Source organism: Lithobates pipiens, unplaced genomic scaffold (genome assembly GCF_037356315.1).
Source record: "Lithobates pipiens isolate NorthernLeopardFrog02 unplaced genomic scaffold, aLitPip1_a1.2 Scaffold_30, whole genome shotgun sequence".
Lineage (NCBI taxonomy): Eukaryota > Metazoa > Chordata > Amphibia > Anura > Ranidae > Lithobates > Lithobates pipiens.
The window spans coordinates 9,782,189-9,803,513 of NW_027507791.1; the positions used below are offsets into that span (position 1 = coordinate 9,782,189).

Here is a 21,325-nt window from a genome sequence, read left to right on the forward strand (position 1 = left end):
CCATTTTGTCGGAGTCCGAAGCCCTTTCTTCCCTGCGCACAGTCCCTGGGAAGATGGCGGTCACGCCGGAGACCGGAAGTGCTAACGTTCGGCCTCTAGCGGGTGGGAAGTCGAACGGAAGTAGGGGGAGGGTGGGGCAGAACTAAAACACTTCCATTACAGGGAGGAGGTTGCCATGTGACCGGGGGCGTGGCCTATCATAACCTTTAGGGCGAATGCTTATTATATACCGCCTCCTGTACAGGGGAGATTGTATGTGAGCGACATACCAGACCGAGCAAAGTCACATAAAGCCATTACCAGGACAGAACTTCCAAGGGGGCCACCACGTCTACTGCCAGTCACAAAAACAAATGTCATAACACACCATTATAAATATATATATATATATATATATATATATATATATATACACTCCCCGGCCACTTTATTAGTTACACCTGTTCAATTGCTTGATAACACAAATTGCTAATCAGCCAATCACATGGCAGCGACTCAATGCATTTAGGCATCTAGATGTGGTGAAGACGACTTGTTGAAGTTCAATCTGAGCATCAGAATAGGGAGGAAAGGGGATTTAAGTGGCTCTGAACATGGCATGGTTGTTGGTGCCAGACGGGCTGGTCTGAGGATTTCTGGGATTTTCACACATAACCATCTCTCTGGTTTACAAAGAAAGGTGGGAAAAAGAAAAAAATATCAAGTGAGCTGCAGTTGTGTGGAGGAAAATGCCTTGTTGATGTAAGAGGAGAATGGGCAGACTGGTTTGACATGATAGAAAGGCAACAGTAACTCAAAAAAGCACTCGCTACATGCCAGGTATGCAGAATACCATCTCTGAACACACAACACATCCAACCTTGAAGCAGATGGGCTACAGCAGCAGAAGACCACACTACTGCTGCAAGAGCTTGAGGCTACAATAGGCACAGGATCAAAATTGGACAATAGAAGATTAGAAAAATGTTTCCCGGTCTGAGTCTGGATTTCAGCTGCGACATTCAGATGGTGGGGTCAGAATTTGGTGTAAACAACATGAAAGCATGGATCCATCCTGCCTTGTATCACTGGTTCAGGCTGGCGGTGGTGTAATGGCGTGGGGGATTATTTTCTTGGCACACTTTGGGCCCCTTAGTACCAATTCAGCATCGTTTCAACCCCACGACCTACCTGAGTATTGTTGCTGACCATATCCATCCCTTTATGACTACAGTGTACCCATCTTCTGATGGCTCCTTCCAGCAGGATAATGCACCATGTCACAAATCTCCAATCATCTCACCACTGGACAATGAGGTCACTGTACTCCAATGGCCTCCACACCCACCACATCTCATCCAACAGACAACCCGGTACTAGCAAGGGGGACCTAATAAAGTGGCCGGTGAGAGAATAACAATAGAGCAAAATTAAAGAGCGGCCATTAAACATTTCCAGAAGTATTTAGCTGAAAAATAATGTAAGGAAATGGCACCAATTAACTAGAGAATAGCGGGGGGCCACAATCGTGTATTTATCTGTAAACAACTGAGGGCCACAGACAAGGAGGGAGAGGGCCACAGACAAGGAGAGAGAGAGGGCCACAGACAAGGAGAGAGAGGGCCACAGACAAGGAGGGAGAGGGCCACAGACAAGGAGAGAGAGAGGGCCACAGACAAGGAGGGAGAGGGCCACAGACAAGGAGAGAGAGGGCAACAGACAAGGAGGGAGAGGGCAACAGACAAGGAGGGAGAGGGCCACATTCATCCCATAAACGATTAAGGGCTGGGGGGAAGGTTTTATACAGCCAATCAACCACTGAGGGCCACAGCATAGTAAGAAGAAGGCTGCATGGGGCCATAAACCACCGAGGGCTGCAGCCAAGTGAGAAGAGGGCCACATGCAGCCCATAAACCCTGGGACCCCGTAGACAGAAAGGAAGATGGCTGCATGTGGCTGATAAACTACTAAGGCTAGGCTCACACTTCTGTGTGTGGCTGCTGGAATCGTAATTCCCACACTTTCAGTGAAAACGCATAGGGCTGCAATTCATTCTAAATGGCACCCCCCCCCATGCTTGTAAAATCAAGTGTGTGTGCGGGAAACCACAGGGGAAGCGCATTGTCACAAAGACATTGTGATAGCCTTGCGGCCACGTATTTGAATAGGCAAGCACGACAGCCTATTCATTTGAATGGGCTGCCGTGCCTGCAAAAAACACATAGGTGTGAACCTAGCATTAGGGTTAAAGAAAAAGAGGGAGAGGGCTGGATGCAGCTACCTAACCACTGAGGGACATATGTGGCCCTGAAGGGTTGGTTCACACAAGTGCGGGTCCTCTGTTTCAGTTGCGGCTATCACATTGATTCCTGATGCTATAAAGGTCCTCCCCTGTAGCCCTCAGTGGTTTTCTCATTTGGCGCTCTTCCTCATCTGCAGCCCTTGATAGTTTCTGAAAAGCATGCAGCCCTCAGTGATTTATGGACTGTCCATGGCCTTTTCCTGCTCCACCACCCTCATTGGTTTAAGGGCTTCCTGCTATCCGCAGTGGCTTATAGGCCACACAAAGCCCTCACCCCCCCTTGTCTACGGGCCTCTGCCTTCTCCCTCCCCTGGGACCTATGTGCCCCTGAAGGCTTGGTTCACACTAGTGCACCTGAATCGCACTATGCTTGCAAGACGCACAGGACTGTCATTCTGAATGGCATCCCCACGCATCTCAGCCGGCAGTGTGGTTACGGGTGCGTGAACTACATGGAAACTGCATGGGCAAAAAGACAATGCGGTTTCCATGCAGTGGTTTTAAAAAAAGATGCATGCTCCTTTATTGAGTGGTTCATGTGGCACAGCAGCCCATTTAAATGAATGGGTTGTTGTGCCAGAGCAAATGCGGGATGCTTGGCCCACACCACTGTGAACCAAGCCTTAACTGAAGGACACAAGGTAGGTAGAAGGCCGCATACAGTCCATAAACCACTATGTGCTGCAGAGGGAGAGGGAAAGGGTAGTATGTGGCTTATAAAATACTAAGGGCTGCAAAAAGAAAGAAAAGGGCTGCATGCAGCCCATAAATAACTAAGGGCTGAAGAGAAGGAGGGATAGGGAATCCTGGGGCTCATAAACAAACGGGGGCCACACTCAGCTCATACACTACTGCAGGCTGCAGATAGGGAGGGAGAGGTCCACAGGCAGCCCATAAACCACGAGCGTCAGATGAGGCCAATAAACCACTGAGGGCAGCAGGCATGGAAGGAAAAGGCCACAAGCAAATCACAAAGGAAGGAGAGGGCCGCATAAATCCCCAAAGGGCTGCATACAAGGATGGAGTGGGCCACATGTCGCCTGTGAAGGGAGTCACTTTGGGCGGGGGGGCTTGTGGAACCCAGCTTACCTTGGAGAGCTCTGGAAACTCCTTGTCCAGCTCCCCCGGCCCCTCCTATGTCTTAGTGGCACATGGTTGACCGAGAACCCCAGTCTGATCTGCACTAATCAGACTCACCGTACAAGCACACCAGACTCAGCATTTCCTTTTACTCCTGTTATCCAGGGTCTTATATGCGTGGTTTGTGTTGAAGGGGTTCTTTCACTTGGCACAGTAATATTTCTGAACAATATCCCTCAAGAATATATGAAAATAAAGTCCCCCTTTCGTCAGAGACCATTTCTAGATTGTTTGAGGTGGGAGTTGCTATGTGTTTGTTAAGTGTCTGTCTGCCTTGGGAGAAAAGTATTATGGGATATGTATGTGGATTAGCTGTGAGGAGGGAGGGGGGAAATTCCTCCCACAGCTCTCGCAGCTGATACTGTGTGTTACTGAATGTAGTTTACCCCACCCTGTGTCATTATGCAAGAAGGGGGGATTGTCCCCTGAGTGTATCTCTGTGTGCCGCTGTTCAAATTCCTTCAAGTTCTAGCTTTGCAGCCAAAACAAGTTCTGCCTAGTTTGTGGTTGCAATATGCAGCTATATCTAATATCCATATTCAGATTGGAGGAAATGGTAAATGATGGAAACACTCAAGTGGAGTGTGAGAAGCAATTCCATTACATTGCCCATAAACCCCTGAGGGCCACAGACCCAGAGGGAGAGAGCCCCATGCAACCAATAAACTACTAAGGGCAACAGGGGAGGGAGAAGGCAGAGGTCTTAATCAAAGGGGAAGAGGGCTTTGTGCAGCCTATAAACTACTGAGGGTAGCATGAAGCCCATAAACCAATGAGGGTGGTGGAGCAGGAAGAGGACCATGTACAGTACATAAAAACCAGAGGGCTGCATGCTTTTCAGAAACTATCAAGAGCTGCAGAGGGAGAGCGCCACATGCGAAAACCACTCAGGGCTACAGGGAAGATCTTTTATTTGCAAGACTGCCAACTGGTCTTCTGTTCACACGTTTAAGTTTCACCAGGTTGATGTTTCGGCCTCCTCTGATACCAACTGCTGAGCCCTTCTTGACCAGTTTTGTTATTTGGGCTTATTGTCGTGGTTTGCTGTGTTGCCCATCCATCAGATGCACTGCTTTAGTCTTTACTGCGGAACGTCCAAAGGATCCTGTAAGTTTACAGCTAAGAAAATTTAATTTTGCACTGTTGCTAAAATCAATTTCTTGGATAGGGTACTTTCTCTCTGTTCTATATGATCCTTTATTGCTTGCTACAAAACTGAGGCTAAATTGAAGTAGGATGGGCTATGGAGGGCATGTCCCTGCAGCTCTCCTTTTTTTGACAGTGTCCCATTGCCTGAAGGTTGCCGCATATAACTCCAGGTTAAAGGTTTTAACTTTCTGCACTGTACTTCAAGAAAAAGTATTTTACTGGCAAGTCAAAAAGCCAAATTTTCCTGATTTATCTCCAGGGCAAAAAGCCAACCAAGCTTGTAGTATTTTAAGTTGTTGTGAACCAGGGTTTGAGGGTATCTAGACCTATAACATGGAGGGGGTGGAGTTCACCCTTGTATATGCTGCCCATGAAAATACCTCCAGAACAAAAAGGGCCGCAGTTGTTGGAACAGCCAAATACTGAAGGTGCTGTCCTCACACGTCCAATTGGGGATGAAACCTCCCAGGACGCAGCTGCAGGAGGTCACATAGCCGATCACGAGAATGGGACTGGCAGCTCTACAACTGTAACTGTGGATAGTTGCTATGCAGGATAGACTCCAGCCATGGCTCCCTTGGTTCATCTCATTACATAATAGGTTTAGTAAAGAAAGATAACATTGTTTTTGATTCCAGTTCGTTTCACAGGAAGTAACAGAGCTACTTCCATTGGTGGCAGCATCTACAGGTATTTTCTGTACTTACCAAAAATATTCTTAGCCTGAAGAAGTAAAACAAATGAAGCTACCCCATCTAAGGACAGGTAATCCACAATGGTTAACATTTTTGTTTATGGGTTTAGTTATCCTTTGCAGTGGTGTCAAACTAGCAGCCCTCCAGCTGTTGTGGAACTACAATTCCCATCATGCCCCTGCTTGTGGGAGTCATGCTTGCAACTGTCAGCCTCATGGGATTTCTAGCTCCGCAACAGCAGGAGGGTCGCCAGTTGCTTTAGGGGGGAGGGTGAAAGTTAATCTGCCTCAGAACTCAGCTGGCTTTATCACTACAATGCTAGAAGGTGCATGGAGCCAGGTTATCAACATTTTCAGCCAGCCATACACCAGTGACAGTTCCTCAGATTTCATCCATTACTTTTACAGAACTGGCCAACAATGTTGTTGGAGGAAGGCTGGAGTGGATATCAGTTGGGTTTCCCTTCCCACTACATAATTTCATAGTTGTTGAACGGGAGTCTTTATTCCACCTGACCCTGTGTGGGTGTGCATCTGTTTTTCTCAATACCATTTCCCTGTTTGTATTGCCTAAGATGCCCATAAGTGTTTTTTTTTTTTATTTTATTTTTATTTAAACTACCGGTATAAACAATTCCCACTTACACTATTGATTGTGGGAGTTCCACATCCTTACCGCTCTAACAGTATAGAACACCCTACGCAATTGAAGGTTGAACCACTTCACCAATTTCATTGAGTGGCTGAGTATCTTCTTAAAGCAGAGCATCGGTATATTTTTAATTTTTTTTTCATCTTTTCCTCTATTAAATCTTCTGCCCTTGTGGTAAAAAGGGGTTCTAAACTAAGAAGAAAACAAAAAACAAAACCTGCAAGCCAAAGCCATAAGGAGCTAGTGTGCATCGCATACTAGCTCATTATGAAGTACTTACCTTAGACTGAAGCTGTTGCAGCAGCCCCCACACACCACTGTGACCGGCGAGATGTCTCCCGGACTTATTTCCAGGTTCGCAGGCGCTGGCGTTGGGACTGGCCCGAGCGGCAATGATGTAACTCCTGCACAGGAGGCACCAGTCACAGCAACTGAAGAAATGGCACGAGCAGCCATTGCTTTAGTGCACATGAGAATACTGTACAGTGAATATCTGCTAAACTGTGCAAGTTTAGCAAATATTCACGCTACGGTAAAATAGTGTAACAGAGTTTACAACCACATTAACTTTGGTTAGTAAAACTTTATTTTTTTTCTGCCAGTAACTACCTTATACAGCCCAACTTCCTTTTTCTTGCTTAGTATTAAGCCTAGGCTCATGACATTATGCACAGTACACTCTCTCTCATGAGAGTTTGCCAGGAATGAGTCATAAGAGGGCCAATTAGTGCTGCAGGCATCTGTATAAATCCAGGAAGTGAACAGGCAGCAGCTTCAGCTGCCCAGTTAAAATGGATGCAGCCAGACTGAGTGAGGGAGATTTCTGCAGCATATTTGGAAAGTAGAGTATATATAAAATATGAAAAGTGGTTCAGAATGATAAAGATGTTTTTATTAAAAAATTAAGTGAGAACACAGCAGTTAATCTTTAAGCTCCCTGAAAAATATTTTTTTTCCCTAGGCTAGAATTGCCACTGCCATGGCGGTGTCTGACTGGATCCTGATCGGACGCCCTCTTAGTCTCATCGACCATGTGGAGAGGCACAGCCTGATCGCTCGAAGCTTGAGCACACTGATCGGCAACTTGGATTCCTCCCTCAACCAGAGGCCCTGGGTCGACTGTACTCCGTGTGATCACTGTCCAATGCAGAGGTAGGAACGACTTCCCGGACCAAAGAGCTGGAGATCTCAGGCACCAGAGAAGAGAGTCCCTAAATAACTGGCTTACCTGAATCGGTTGATCCAGGGATAACAGAGATTTGTCCCATTTTGCCAATATCTCCTTCTGCAAGACTCTGGTGTGAAATTGGGCATACGGTACCGCCTTGAAGGAGGCAACGATGAGGCCCAGGACTCGCATGCAGCAGCGTAGCGAGGACCACTTGCGGTTCATCAACAGCTTCACCGCGGCTTTAAAGTCTGCAATTTGTCTGAAGGGAGAAATACTCTCACTTCCAGAGTCCAAACAGTAAGCCTAAGTACTCCAGGCGCAAGCACCAAAATTCCTGCAGGGTTTACATGGTGATCACCACATCCTCTAATCCTGAGGTGGAAGCTGCTCTCAGGAGGAGATCATCAAGGTAACCCATAATTGGGCTAGCATGCATCGCATACTAGACCATTATGTGTCACTTACCTGAAACTGAAGCCTGCAATGTCACTGCTGTCCCCAATAGCAGCGAGCACCCATAGTCACCCCTCTTTTGTCCGGGAACACAAACTCCAGCTCTGTGACTGGCCGTAGTCATGTGGCGTCACATCAGGCACCAGCTGCCCTTTCTAAAGGGCGCATACGCCGTAGGTGATATTTCCAGCACCTACAGGTAAGCCTTAATATATGCTTACCTGTCGGTAAAAGTGGTTGTACAGGGTGTACAACCACTTTAACTCTGCTGAAAAAAAATCGGATCCTTTCCTGAAATACTCTGGTGGCACAGAGTACATCAGAAAGGGATGAGCAGAGTCCTCTGTTGGAAAAGCGTATTTAAGTAGAAGATGTTTGTTGCCCAGACTTATTTCTGCTCTTGCTTCTACATCTTCCTCTAACTTTCCTATACTGCAATACTCTGCGCACTGCTGGATGAATTTGCTCTATCCTCTTAACCAACTCTCCTCTCCTGAAATATTCTGCACTGATGGGGGACTGTGTTTTACCTCTAATACTCCTGAAATACTTTGCTTCTTCCTCAAAACTCTTCTCTACTGAAACTCTCCGCTTTGTTGGAATACACTACTCATTCCTCTTACCCTCTTGAAATACTGTGTAGCTGGAGTATTCTGCTCCTTCCTCTAACTCTCCTCTTCTAAAATACTGTGCTTGGGGACTCTACTACTTCAGACTCATCCTCTGAAATACTCTGCACTGGTGGGAGAGATTTACTAAAATTGGAGCACTCAGAATATGGTGCAGCTGTGCATGGTAACCAATTAGCTTTAGCAATAATACCTGGAAGCTGATTGGTTTCTATGCAGAGGTACAAGAGATTTTGCACTCTCCAGTTTTAGTAAATCATTCCCTCTATTCCTTCAAAGAAGAGTATTTGAGGAAAAAGGAGCTCTATACTTTCTGGAGCAGATTCCACCAGCATGGGTATGGGACCACACGGACCCTGTCCTTTGGTGCTACCAGGGTATGTTTGGTTGATTCTTTAGGTTTATGGGATTCCCATTATTTGTGAGGGGCTGGTGTGATCATGCGGGCGAAGGGGCCTGGACATATATCATGTTAACTGATTATCCAGCTACATGCATCTATTTGATATTTTATTTCAATATATTTTCCTTTGAATTTTTTTCTTTTTTTACAGCAATGCATATACTTTCTTATATTATATTCCCCTGATGAAGCCAATGTCTTGGTGAAACTAGTAGGGAACAAGTGACTTGTTATCACCCTGGTCACCCCTATCTTGGCTTAGTCTGCCTATTTGCTCCTTTACATCATCGATTTTTGTCTGTTTATGCGTCTTGATATACTGTATTGTTTTACTTCATTGTAATAAAATGTGATAGTTTTATAAATATCTGTAGAGCTGCACAATCGTCAAGAATCGTTATCGCGATCTTGACTAAAGTTTGTCAATTATTTCTATGCAAAGAATTCTCTCTGCCCCTCTGAAGCCACAGCTGTCAAAAGAAAGGAAGAGGAAAAAACGGGGCAGTGTGCCAAGAATCAAAACATTCTTTATCAGTTGAACTTAAGTATAAACATTGTAACAATTTGCCAATGCAATAGACTTTATAAAAAGAAAAAAAAAAAAAAAAAAAAAAAAAAAAAAAAAAGCAGTGTTCCAGCCTTAAACATTTTTAAAAGTCAGGAGCTGCAAACACTGTAGCTGCTGACTTTTAATAAGGACACTTACAGTCCAGGGCGCCAACGATGTTGAGCACCCCCCCCCACCCCCCCAGGCCGATATGTCCCTCGTATCGTGTCCTGGTGCCACCATCCACACTAAGGGAAATAGGCAGTGGAGCCTTGCGCCTTCAATGCCCGTTTCCTGTCACGCGGCAATTTGTGAATGGCCCTGTTGTGTTCTGGGCCACACATGTCCCAGAAGGCAACGGGGCCACTCACCAAAGATGAGAAAGCACTGCGGAATAGGAAGACTGCCTAGAAACAGGAGCTTCTGGTAAGTTAAAAAAAAAAAATTCACATTTTTTTTTTTTTAAGAATATTAAATGCCTTTTATTTTTAGAGTGGCCCTCCACTTTAAAACACTAAACCTTTTTGCTGACATTTAGTTTTCAAGGTAAAATATTTTTTTTTTGCTAGAAAATTACTTTGAGTCAACATTTTTTTTTAGTAGACACCCCAGAGAATAAAATGGTGGTTGCAATATTTTATGTCACACTGTATTTGCGCAGCTTTCAAATGCAATTTTTTGGGGGAAAATATTACTTTAATAAAAAAAAAAGCTAGTTAGCCTTTTTTTGTATAATGTGATAGATTTTACGCCGCGAGAATCGCAATCTTTTTATTCTAAGCAAAAAAATTGCGATTTCCATTTTGGGCAGAATCGTGCAGCTCTAAATATTTGTATTATTTTGTCTTTGGCACAGTTATAATCCCCTCACTGTTGCTTCCCTCTGTAATTTATATTTGGGATGAGGTGCCCTATCTACTAAAGACACAACAGCCAGTACCACTTTTCTTCCGCAGCAGGCTGTCTCCATTCTGCCCTTCAATCATACCAGAAATTCCATTCAGAATTTTGTTAATTTTTCCCAAAATGCCAGGGACTGTAGTCTTAATAATAAGTCTGAGCCCAGTAGGATTGAATTGAGGTTTTATTAGACAATGCAAGAAGATATAATCCATCAGTTGTCATCTGAGTTTAAGCACATTAACCTGAGACATTTTCGTCCATTCACCAATGGACACTGATGGTGAGAAGTGGTGGGGGTTTAAACGTGAACATAAAAAAAAAAAAAAAAAAAAAAAACAGAGGCCCAAATCCCAGAAACACAATACATATTGGGTCAGGAGAGCAGAAATTTCTGGATCCGATCAATGCCGTATCCTTCTACCAGAGAGTGGCGAATAGAAGACTCGTGTCTGAAGGCTCAGCCATCATTTTATTTTAGTGAAGCTTGGAGTTTCGATTTTCATTTTGGCGATTGACTCTAGAAATGTACACTTTATATTTTTACTATATAAATAAAAACAAAATAGGACTGTCACTTATTCATTCTATGATCATTGCAAACTTGTAGCTTTCTATTTTAGATACTCCTTTCAGCGACGTGAAGACATCCAATAACGCAAAGAAAGAGCTGTTGAATTAAGAGAAATTTAGCAGAGCACTACCTCCGCTGATGGAAGGAGGGATATTTACTCTCTTGCAAGAACAGTCATCTTGGAAAACCAAGTCAAATGGAGAGCCAGAACTAAAACCAAACACCCTGTACACAGACAGCCCCCACCCAATTCTCAGTACCACAGGCAAGAATGGACGCATTCAATTGGCTCACTGACCATTTGGAACCTTGATATAGCCCAGGAGGAATATAGTCTTGTTGTTTCCACTCAAGCTCTGCTGGGACCAATCTCTAGGCTACCCCTCTGGCGAGGGAGTCCTGGGGAAATGGAGACATCAAGTTGCCAGAAAAGTCCCAGAGGACAGGGGAATGTCCATCTGCTGGGAGAAGCATGGATTACAAGGGGACATTCCTTTGGCAGGGGATTCCTAGAGGAGACGACGTGGCTGTCCAGTTGTCTGGAGACTCATGGAAGATATGGATGTCCATGTAGTGGGAGAATCCTGGAGGAGACATGAAAGTCCATCTGCTGGGGGCTTTGTGGAGGACGCAGGGAGATCCATCTGCCAGGGGCCTCATGGAGAACAGTACATTGTACATTTGCTGGGGACCTCGTGGAGGACACTGGTACATTAATCTGCAGAGAACTTATAAAGTAAACAGGGCTTTACATTTGCTGGGAGATCTATGGAGGACACAGTGACATTCAGCTGCTGTAGGACATGGTGGTGACATCAAGTTGTCTTGGGACTCGTGCAGGGCACTCTGACATCCAGCTGTCAGGGCACCCATGGAGGACAAAGTTGCCCATTTGTTGGGAGATGTCCATCTGCTGGGAACTTGACACTCAGGGTTGACACTCATCTGTTCGGAAGACTTGGAGGACATGGGTAATTTCATCTGCTGGGAGACTTATGGAAGACATGGGGACAGCCATCTATCCTAAGACTCGTGGAGGACAAATTGACATCCAAGAGACGGGGAACTCATGGAAGACCACAGAAGCACCAAAACATTAAAAGCAGATACGGTTTCTTAATTTAATTTGTGATCACAACAAAACTTGAGAAGTTCAAAACTTAAAATGCCACCTGCTGTGAGAACATTAACCTTGCAGCAATAAAGTGTGTAACCGTGTGATCCTAGTTCAGATCCACTGTCGGCCACAAAAACTGATGCAGTCCACAGTAGCTAAACTTGGCCTGGGCTTCTTGGTTTCAAACTTCTGGTTTGAGCAACCCAACATTTTCCTGGCATATACAGGCTCTGGTATTGTTGGTAACCCCCAGCAACGATGTTTCACTTTCCCTGTTCCAGTAGCGAAGCTCTTGAGGTAAAGGTCGGTCTAAAGCGGCTAAGAAAATACACCGATATGCCAAGTTAGTCGTTTGGCGACTAGGATTGTTGACAATAGAGGAGGTCCAGAAAGCAATCTCCGGCACAACCCAGGAAACCCATTCTTATGTACTCCTCAGTGCTTCTTTAGCATCTCTCACATTTCTATCTTCATAAAATGCAGTCTGAACCTGATAATGTTCTAATGTAATCCAAACCAAGCGCTAAAAGATGTCCTGGTGTGGTCACCGTGAACTTCAGCCTTCGTAGCTTATCTTACAGTGCAGTCACTAGCTTCCCTGCTCTTCTGACATTCCAGCACAGCCACAATCAACTTTGGCCCAAAAATGTCCCCATATGGTCACCCGTTAATATGCCGGTGTTGTAAGCATTCTAATATTCCGACGTAGTTCCCACTATCAGAGTTCTTTTTTTTTCTGTTTCAATATTTTTTTATTCATTTTGAAGCCAAAATGCTATAGTTATGCCCACACAAAGGCTAGATTTGACAGTTTTAACAAGGGTTAGCTTACCAAACCAGCCAAAATGAGGTGACCACTACTCCTACCCTCCTTATGTCTTATTGAGGTCACCAGTTACCTTGATTTTTGACAGCAGGGTTGTCACTGGCTGTCCCAGCCTTTTTATATTGCATTGTGGTAATCATTATCTTGATCATTCTTGCAATTTAAATACGGTTCCCTGCCAACCTTGTTCTCCTGACTTATCAAATCACTGTTTAGCCTGGGATGTTCCAGTGTGGCCACAAGCTGCCTTCACATTCAGACCAACTGCATGTTTTAGATAATTGTTACTCAACCTAACGATTCTGTATGAAATATATTCCCAAAGCTTAAATAATAACATATATATGTAATAAAATACTTTGTGTGTCTGTTGTAAACCTTTATATTGTCCTGTCACAACAGATGTTCTATATGTTTTGGTGTTCATTAAACCCACATGAGCACAATCTATGAAGTACAAGGACACGTACATGCTTAATTTGTTATCTTTGTAAGTGCCTACCCGCTGTTTGTGCCCTACACCATTTTTTTTTTTCAGTTGTATTTGAGAGTTTGGAGTTATGAACATTTCTGTCCACTTGAACTAATAAGGATGTCATTTTAGGTTTCCCTTTATCGCTGAAGTGTATTTTTCCTCATTAACAAATTTGATAGTGTCGCGATAGTCCACTGTCCACTGAAAGAGATTCAGACACCATGTGGTGCTCCAGCGTAGTCACAGATGAAATGATCCCACGAGAGCACAGCCTTCCACTTCCACTGTGTGTTCAACAACAATCATTTTACGATACTACAGCCAAGATCATTATGCATCTTCTGTCACTTCTTGAGCAACGACCAGCCAGAAGGACACCTGTAAAGAGAAACTAGACCTTGTATCAAACCCTTTTAGCGACCTTCCACTACGATCGTACCCTAGTATGCGTCTACTAGGACATTCAACGTGAAAGCTTTGCCGAAATCAGAGCTCCTGTGTGACATGATTTGTTCCCTCTTGCCTTTCACGAATCTTGGCAGTGCAAATTTTCAGAAATAGCTCACAAAATAGCAAAAAGAGCAAAAAAATTAGGAACAAGCAAAATGTAAAAATGAAGCACTTTGCTATAAACCTGTGTAATAATGAAAACAGTAATACAAATCTATTGCCTTCAGCTATTGTTTATTAGTCTCATTGTAGCAGAAACATACAAGCCCTAAGAGATAAAGTACCTCCAGAGTTCCCATCTGCGGCATCACACTTCACAGCTCAAGAGACCATACAGACATGGCAGCACAGGAACAATATCTTCTCCATCAGAATCACCTTCTTTCTTACACTCACTGGAGCAACCTTTTTCAACCAGGGTGCCTTGAGGTTTCTTCAGGGGTACCTTGGCAAAATGGCTAAAAATTGCATACAAGCCAGTGAGTAGATGAAGGCTGGCTTTTAGTTACACCAATTCACAGGTTTTGCATCATTACAACCTTCTAGCTGCCGGCATCCTAACGACTAATGGCGTCATCAGTTAAAACGGAGAATGTCAATCGCCCGCCTAGCATCCTTGTTTGACCCTCTCCCGCCTCTCTCCATCAGCGTTGGAGAAAAACCGAGGAAGAAGAGAAACTTTGGAATACTAGTCAGTAGCAGTTTGAAAAAGTGTGTTTGGTTTGGAAGAGTAAATAACCTCTAACGTTGGGTGTCCTACTTGGACTTGTGGATGTTGCTGCATTATGTAAAAACTAGAAGAATAGTTGTTACATTTTAGAATGGGGTGCCTCAAGGTGGTCCATAATTTTTAAAGGGTGTCTCGAGATTGTACATAATATTTAAAGGGTGTCTTGATGGGGGAAAAAAAAAATAAAAAAAAAAAAAGGTTGAGAAACACTGCACTGGAGGAGTAAGAGGAACGCACGCATGGAATTTAGGGACAATATTTTCACCATCAAAATCAACTTCTTCCTACAATGCCTGAGGATAAAGACACATGAAATTCAGGGACAATATCGTCACCATCAGCATCGCCTTCTTCCATGCAATGAGTACGATGCAGATATGCATGGAATTCAGGGACAATATCTTCACCATTAGAATCACCTTTTTCCATGCAATGAAGAGGACGCGCAGAGACACATGGAATTCAGGGACAATATCTTCACCATTAAAATCACCTTCTTCCATGCAATGAAGACGCAGAGACACACATGGAATTCAGGGACAATATCTTCACCATCAGAATCCCCTTCTTCCTCACAAATCGCTGACGACCTAGAGACGTGCATACATTCACAAGAGAAGTCCCCAGTGGGGACTGCATGTGAAAAGTATGCCATGTTACAGCACCAGAAATAGAAATCAGAATATGACGCTCTTATAACCAGGTTTCATTTAATTTCCAGGAGAGTCCATTTTCTAAGAAGCTTGGTGGTCAGAAGCTAAAGAGGACACTACACAGAATGACTAAAAAAGTATTTATTTATATTAAAAACATACAACAAAAATGCTGAAAAAACGCACAGCGAAGTCTAACAAGGATTAGAAATAAAGCTTCAGGCGTTGCGGGTGTCGCCTGGTATCATGTCATGTCAAAATAAGCAATCTTCCAGAAAAATCGATGTCCACCATGAGCATCTGGAATCTTCTTGTCAGACAAAATAAATGAATCTACAAGTGAGGTAAGTGTGTCCACAGAATTTATTTCTCCAGTAAACCACTTTAAATGAACTACACAGAATATAAAATGCAACACATGCACATTTCCTGGGACAATAATATTACTACAACCGAGTCTAAGACGTTGCATCATGTACTTTTACGTTACATAACAAAATAAAATAAAATTTGTAGGGACAGTCCACTGCCGTCTTCACTGTCTTCTGGAGGGCACCTGGAAGACAAAAATCCCTCTTAGAAGAAGTGCAAGCAACATGGCAAGAGCTGAATTCCACAGAACTAAGAACAGATAAAACAACATTTAATGCTACTGCAAGACAGAAATAAAAAAGGAGCCCAATAATTCTACAAATTAGGCCATCGGCTCCAAACAAAAGCAGTGACAAAACAACCTAAAAAACATCAGCCATTTATAGAAATGTGATCTCTAAGTGGCTGACAAAGAATGGAGGCGACACACAGTTCGGGAATTATACATGCCACTCACCACCTCAAATGTATTTGGTGCGGTTCAGTGCTCGCTCTGCCAAGTGTCCACTTTTATCAGTGATCTTATCCCAGTCTGTCTGGCCAACAACAAAGCCGATGGCCCTTTTCCGGTCAGCATCTTTCTTTTCTTCCAGATCGGCCCATCTGACCTGGTGAAGAAAAAGAAAGAAAAAAAAAAAAAAAAAAAAATCATCAAATCTTGTTGCAATGGAGATGAGGCAGAAAATGTCCACGGCCAGTTATAATAAAGCCATGGCTTCAACAACAAGTTTTTTTTATATGACGTTGCTTTGAATCTGCTTTACCCTCTTTTTCCCAGGCTCAGACTCCCGCGTGTCATAATCATCCGGAAGTTGTAGGTAATCTTCCATGCGACTTGACACCGCTTCATAGTCCCGCTTCCTCTTGTTAGCCTTTAAACCATCCAGCTTATCTGGGGAGAAAAGTATGCTGGATTACAAACCCTCCTGACGACAATCGACATTCAATATAACACAGCCCTGCCCAGGGGGACCAGCCAGATCCCAGTAAGTGGAAGGAACCAAGTTGATTCCATCTAAAATGGCTACTATGGGCAGTACAGCACACTTCTGAAAATTGGCTGAGCAACAGATACTATTAGGGCTCATTGTCTGGCTTCTTCTCAAACAGCCTTTACATTTGAACACTGCTAAAAATGCATGCATTAGAATGGAAAAACGCAGTGTGACCTGCTTTGCCTGTAGTTTACACACACCGGCTGCATGCGAAGATATGCAAGGCAAGTGGGGTCAAACTTAGCCACAGAACTGTCATCTATTCTAGATCACTGAAGTTAATGGGAATTTTCTGACCTGCGTTTCAAATGGACATAAAGCACATGAAACCAACGCATGTCTACAAGAGATCTTATGATTTGTCTTGTGATAAATGGGAAACCTGCAGTCATTACAATACAGTGCCAATAGGAAACACCTTCAGTGTGAGCCAATGCACCATCATCTACCACACTGACATGTGATCACAGTGTAGTAGAGCAGATAAAGCAATGCAGAAATCAGATTCTGATATTCTGCCATTGCCATCTGGTTTCGTGTAAGGAGCTGTTGGCACAGTCTAAATACAAAATATAGGAATTAAATGGATTGTAACGTCTTTTCCCCCCCCCAAAAAAACAAAACCAACCACATGACATACTTGCCTCCTCTGTGCAGTTGGTTTTGCACAGAGCAACCCTGATCCTCCTCTTGTCAGGTCCCTTCTGTGCTCCTGGCCCCTCCCCTGCCTGTCGAGTGCCCCCACAGCAAGCAGCTTACTATGGGGGCACCAAAGCAGAATCATAGCTCCCCGTGTCCAGACATGGAGCTGCAGCACGGCCTTGCCCCCTTCTCTCTCCTGATTGACTGACTGATTGACAGCAGTGGGAACCAATGACTCCACTGCTGTGTCTCAGCTAATCAGGAGGGAAAGACAGTAGTGGACATTGCTGTATAGAGATGGGGCTCAGGTAAGTATTGGGGGCAGGCTGCTGCACACAGATGGCTTTTCATCTTCATGCATAGAATGCATGAAGATAAAAAAAAAAAAACCTTCTGGCTTTACAACTCCTTTAACCTGCCAAAAAGGACAATCCTGACATTTGCAAAACCCCAAGAGCTGAAGGTTCTGGGAGACGCACATCAGAACAAGACCCGCTGTGGCAGTCCAAGCTTTAAACCCCGCCAGGCCATGCCCCCAGCGCTGTTCAGCCCACCCACTGAAGTCTACTCATGAGGATGCTTCAGCTCATGTCATTGTCTGGAGCGTTGGAAGACTCCTTCCCGACCAGCACTCACAGGACTACACCTCCTTGCAGCTCTCTACTGCAGTGAGGTAAAATAGCCATTTCACCAACATGACACCCCCCCCCCACCCCCCAAGCCTATGATGGACAATGAGGGAGAAGCAAAAACGAATGAGATCATCACTGTTCTTCTGCCAGTCCTGTCCGCACGTGCGCATACAGCAGAGCAAGACTGGCTTGGGGAGTTGTTCCTCCCTCTACCATGCTACAGGATATAGACAAGTTTCTGACGCTTAAAATAATTTACATATCCACAGCAAAATCATTTAAAAGCAACCAATTTGTTTATAACATTTGAGGAAGTTGAGCTTTAAAGTGGTTGTAAACCTCTGAAAATAAATAAATGAACGAAGCATATACTTCAATATTGTGTACTTGCCTCTATCCAAAGCACCTAGTGTGGTTTCTGTCTGCGCTCTCACTCATGTGCTAGTTGCATTAGTCACTTCTGAGAGTATGTGGACACCAGACAATCCCATAAGACTCCCACTCACCCAAAGTACACAGCAGGCGATTGACAGCCTCAGCTGTGCATGTTTACCCCATAAGACTGTGTAAAGGGAGGCGTGTCCATTCCGCCAGTCTGGTCTCAGATTACATTCAGCTCCCTGCTCTAATGTGCAGCGTGCGACATCAGATCACCGCCCTTAGCTTCTGGAAATGAGAAATGCTGTCTAAATGTTGTACTTTGCACGGCTACAGAGAGATGGCTACAGATAAACAGGTACAATTTTGTGGAGGAGAACTATTTTCTCTCTATGTATGTGAGGGTTTACAACCACTTTAAATCTAGAGTCGTTTATCCCAGCCACTAGACGCTATCCGGGCTCGTTGAAGGCACTTCTACTTAAAGCGGAACTTCAGTGATTCCAAACACCACAAACCAAAAGAAAAAACAACGCTATTTAACAAAGTGTTACTAAACCCACAAATGGTAAAATCAGTCTGTATACGCAGTAAACCATGTTTGTTATAGTCACGGTGGTACCTAAGGAGTTAATCCTCTGCATTGTGTAAAAAGGCTGTTTGGCCCTGTGTTCCCCGATTCTCCCCTTCTTCCACTGTCCCCAATCCATCTGCTGATAGTACAGAGCCTTGGGGGCAATTTGCACATGCTCAGTTTGGTGTGCACTACTAGAGTGTTTTTCCCCCCCTGAAAGGGTGCATGTGATCAGAACAGGGCCAATCAGCACTGTCCAGAGGGTCAGGGGCCCTACTGCCTCATAGGACAGTCAGAGAATGAAAACACCTCCTACAAGCTTTAACCAGACACTGATAGGAGTCACAAGATTGCTATATACTGCTGATGAGAGAAAAAAAAAAAAAAAAGTATTCAAGCAGTTTATATTTACTAAAATAATTGCATTTCCGTGTTGTGTACTGTGGGGGGACCAGCTATCGTGACTGCAGGGTACTGGGTTGAGTAATACTGTCATTTGTAATATTCAAAGCAATCTTACCCATTCCTTTTTTTTTTTGAGAAATCACTTTAACACCCCCCCCCCCCCCAAGCATTTCTGGCCATTGCCATCTTGAGTAAGGGCAAAAAATGTATGTAGCATTTACTTCCTGGAATCCATCTGCCCTTAGCTTAGCATACCCTCCTGCATGCATGCTTGATCTGAGAGGGAAACAGGAAGTAACTAAAATGTAAAAAAAAAAAAAAAAAAAAAAAAAAAGGTCCAAGACAAGATATATACTTTCCCATCTCGAAAAAAAAAAAAAATCCAAGATTTTTGCACATTACAGAAGTGTAAGTAGCAAGATAAAATCAATGTGCCCCTATTTACAATGTATGAAAAAGTATACACGGATACAAGGATTTTAAATTGGACATCAAGTAGACCTCCGACTCCTACATATTTATCTAAAGCCAACATTTTTGGATGGAGTGGGAGAGAGATAAAACGGTTGTCAGGTTTTTCATGCTGCGTCTCAATGAGAAAATTTCTCTTCACGTCCTTTTCTAAAGACTCAACTGGAAGCGACATGTCTTAAATGTGAGGAAATCTTATAGGAGATTTCAGAGGAACACGAGTCCCCTTTGGAAGAAGTTCCTTCTATTCCCATTGGTGGATCTCCCCACAATTTTATACCTGGAGACATTGTGGACCTGAACAATTGGGAGTGAATCTTCCTCAGCATGGGCAGAGACAACACTAAAGACCCAACATTGGTTCTAACCGCTCACCACCGCTTCCAAATCTAAAACAAAAGTTTACCTATACTTTAAAGTGGAGTTCCACCCAAAAATGGAACTTCCGCTTTAAGCACTCCTCGCCCCCTTACATGCCACATTTGGCATGTCTTTTTTGGGGGTGGGGGACTGGGGGCTTCATTAGGAGGGAGACTTCCTCTCCCACTTCCTCCTTCCGCCTAAGCAACTCTTTTTGCCTTACGTGTCCCAGGAGATCGCCTAGAGGGAGGGGCCACCTGACAGGTCCCAGGAGATCAACCTGTCCAGTCCAGGAACACAGAGCGACTCGCGCATGCCTGGCTGTGACGCCAAAAGCTGTCACAGCCAAGTGCCCAGAGTGGCAATGGAGGCGCCGGTGGAGAGGGGGAAAGGAGCGACACCCCGTTCGGCTGCATCGCTGGACCGTGGAACGGGTAAGTGTCTGTTTATTAAAAAGTCAGCAAACTACACTTTTTGTAGATGCTGACTTTTAATAAACATAAAAGGCCTGGAACTCCGCTTTAAGAAAAAATTGAAAAGGACTAAACACTACTTCTGCAATAAAGTTGGCCATACACGGGCTTAATGAAAAAAGTCCTAACATTGTATAAATCGACAGCCTGCACTGGCAACACTGGCTGTCCAAATACCCAAACAGGTAACTGCATCCAATCAGGTGCTATTCAGCCAACAACCTTCTGCTCAGCGCCAACTTTTCAATTGAATTATGTTGAGCACGAGGGGGCAACAGCGCCTCCCGCTAAGCGAATTTCAGACGATTCATTCAAGACCTGGCCGAAATTTAGGGCTTTGTTTTAAGGAAAGTCTTTAATAATGTGCTAGTGATTCATACTAGCGCATTATGTTCTTAACTTGCAGGGGAAAGATTTTTTTTTTTTTTTAAATGGCCTTTACTACCGCTTTAACTAAGCCAATCAAGTTTGCAAACAGCCTCCACAATTTTGGACTTGCACTTGCAGTCCTACGTACTCTACTACAATGACGTGACCATTGCCTGCCAAATGGTGTCTTCAGCCATTCAGCATACAGAAAGCATCTCTTAGATACCCTTGGATGGATCCTAGTTCACTAAGTGTATCCACCAACCCCACCCCCATGGGTGAGGCTTCCAGCAATATACAGTGGTCAACAGCGCAAATTAAAAGAGAACAGCAAACATAACATTGTTCAAGCAGTACCTGTAATAATTCTTTATGGAAAGATATGAGGCCACTTAGATAATACATAAATGTATCATCAATGCTACAGGAAGTCATCTGCATTTAAAAAAAAAAAAAAAAAAAAAAAAAAACACACACCCCACACCCCTTCCCCAGCGGACCCATGTCAGAAAATGTCATTTCAATTGTTTAATGCGTACAAATTTTACCTTACATTTATGCCGCTCTTATGACACACAGGTTAAAAAGGCCAAGTAGAACAATTTAAATAATGACATTTCCAAGTGCAAAATGTGAAAGAAATGTTTGGTATTCTATATGTAACAGAAGTCATCAGTTGGTGGGGTGCTTTCTGGTGCCCGTTAGGCTGCGGCACCAGTCAGCTAAACCCCCACCCTTCAGCTTATTTCCTCCCACTGACAGTCAGCCAATTACCCCCTTCACCAATGCCACTCATACCATCCCCAAAAC

The 21,325-nt window shown here is 44.0% G+C and overlaps 1 protein-coding gene across 3 annotated transcripts in view; it reads right to left on the reverse strand.

The window, feature by feature from the left end:
* Nucleotides 1–14,970: 14,970 nt before the first annotated feature.
* YLPM1 (YLP motif containing 1) overlaps nt 14,971–21,325 on the reverse strand; it is a 60,757-nt gene continuing 54,402 nt past the window's right edge. For all 3 annotated transcript variants that reach the window (XM_077463660.1, XM_077463659.1, XM_077463658.1), the window contains 3 exons: nt 15,981–16,108; nt 15,674–15,824; nt 14,971–15,400 (listed from right to left, as the gene is read on the reverse strand). In XM_077463660.1, coding sequence (XP_077319786.1) covers nt 15,678–15,824; nt 15,981–16,108 — 275 coding nt within the window. In that variant the 3' untranslated portion in view covers nt 14,971–15,400; nt 15,674–15,677. The remainder of the gene's footprint in view (nt 15,401–15,673; nt 15,825–15,980; nt 16,109–21,325) is intronic.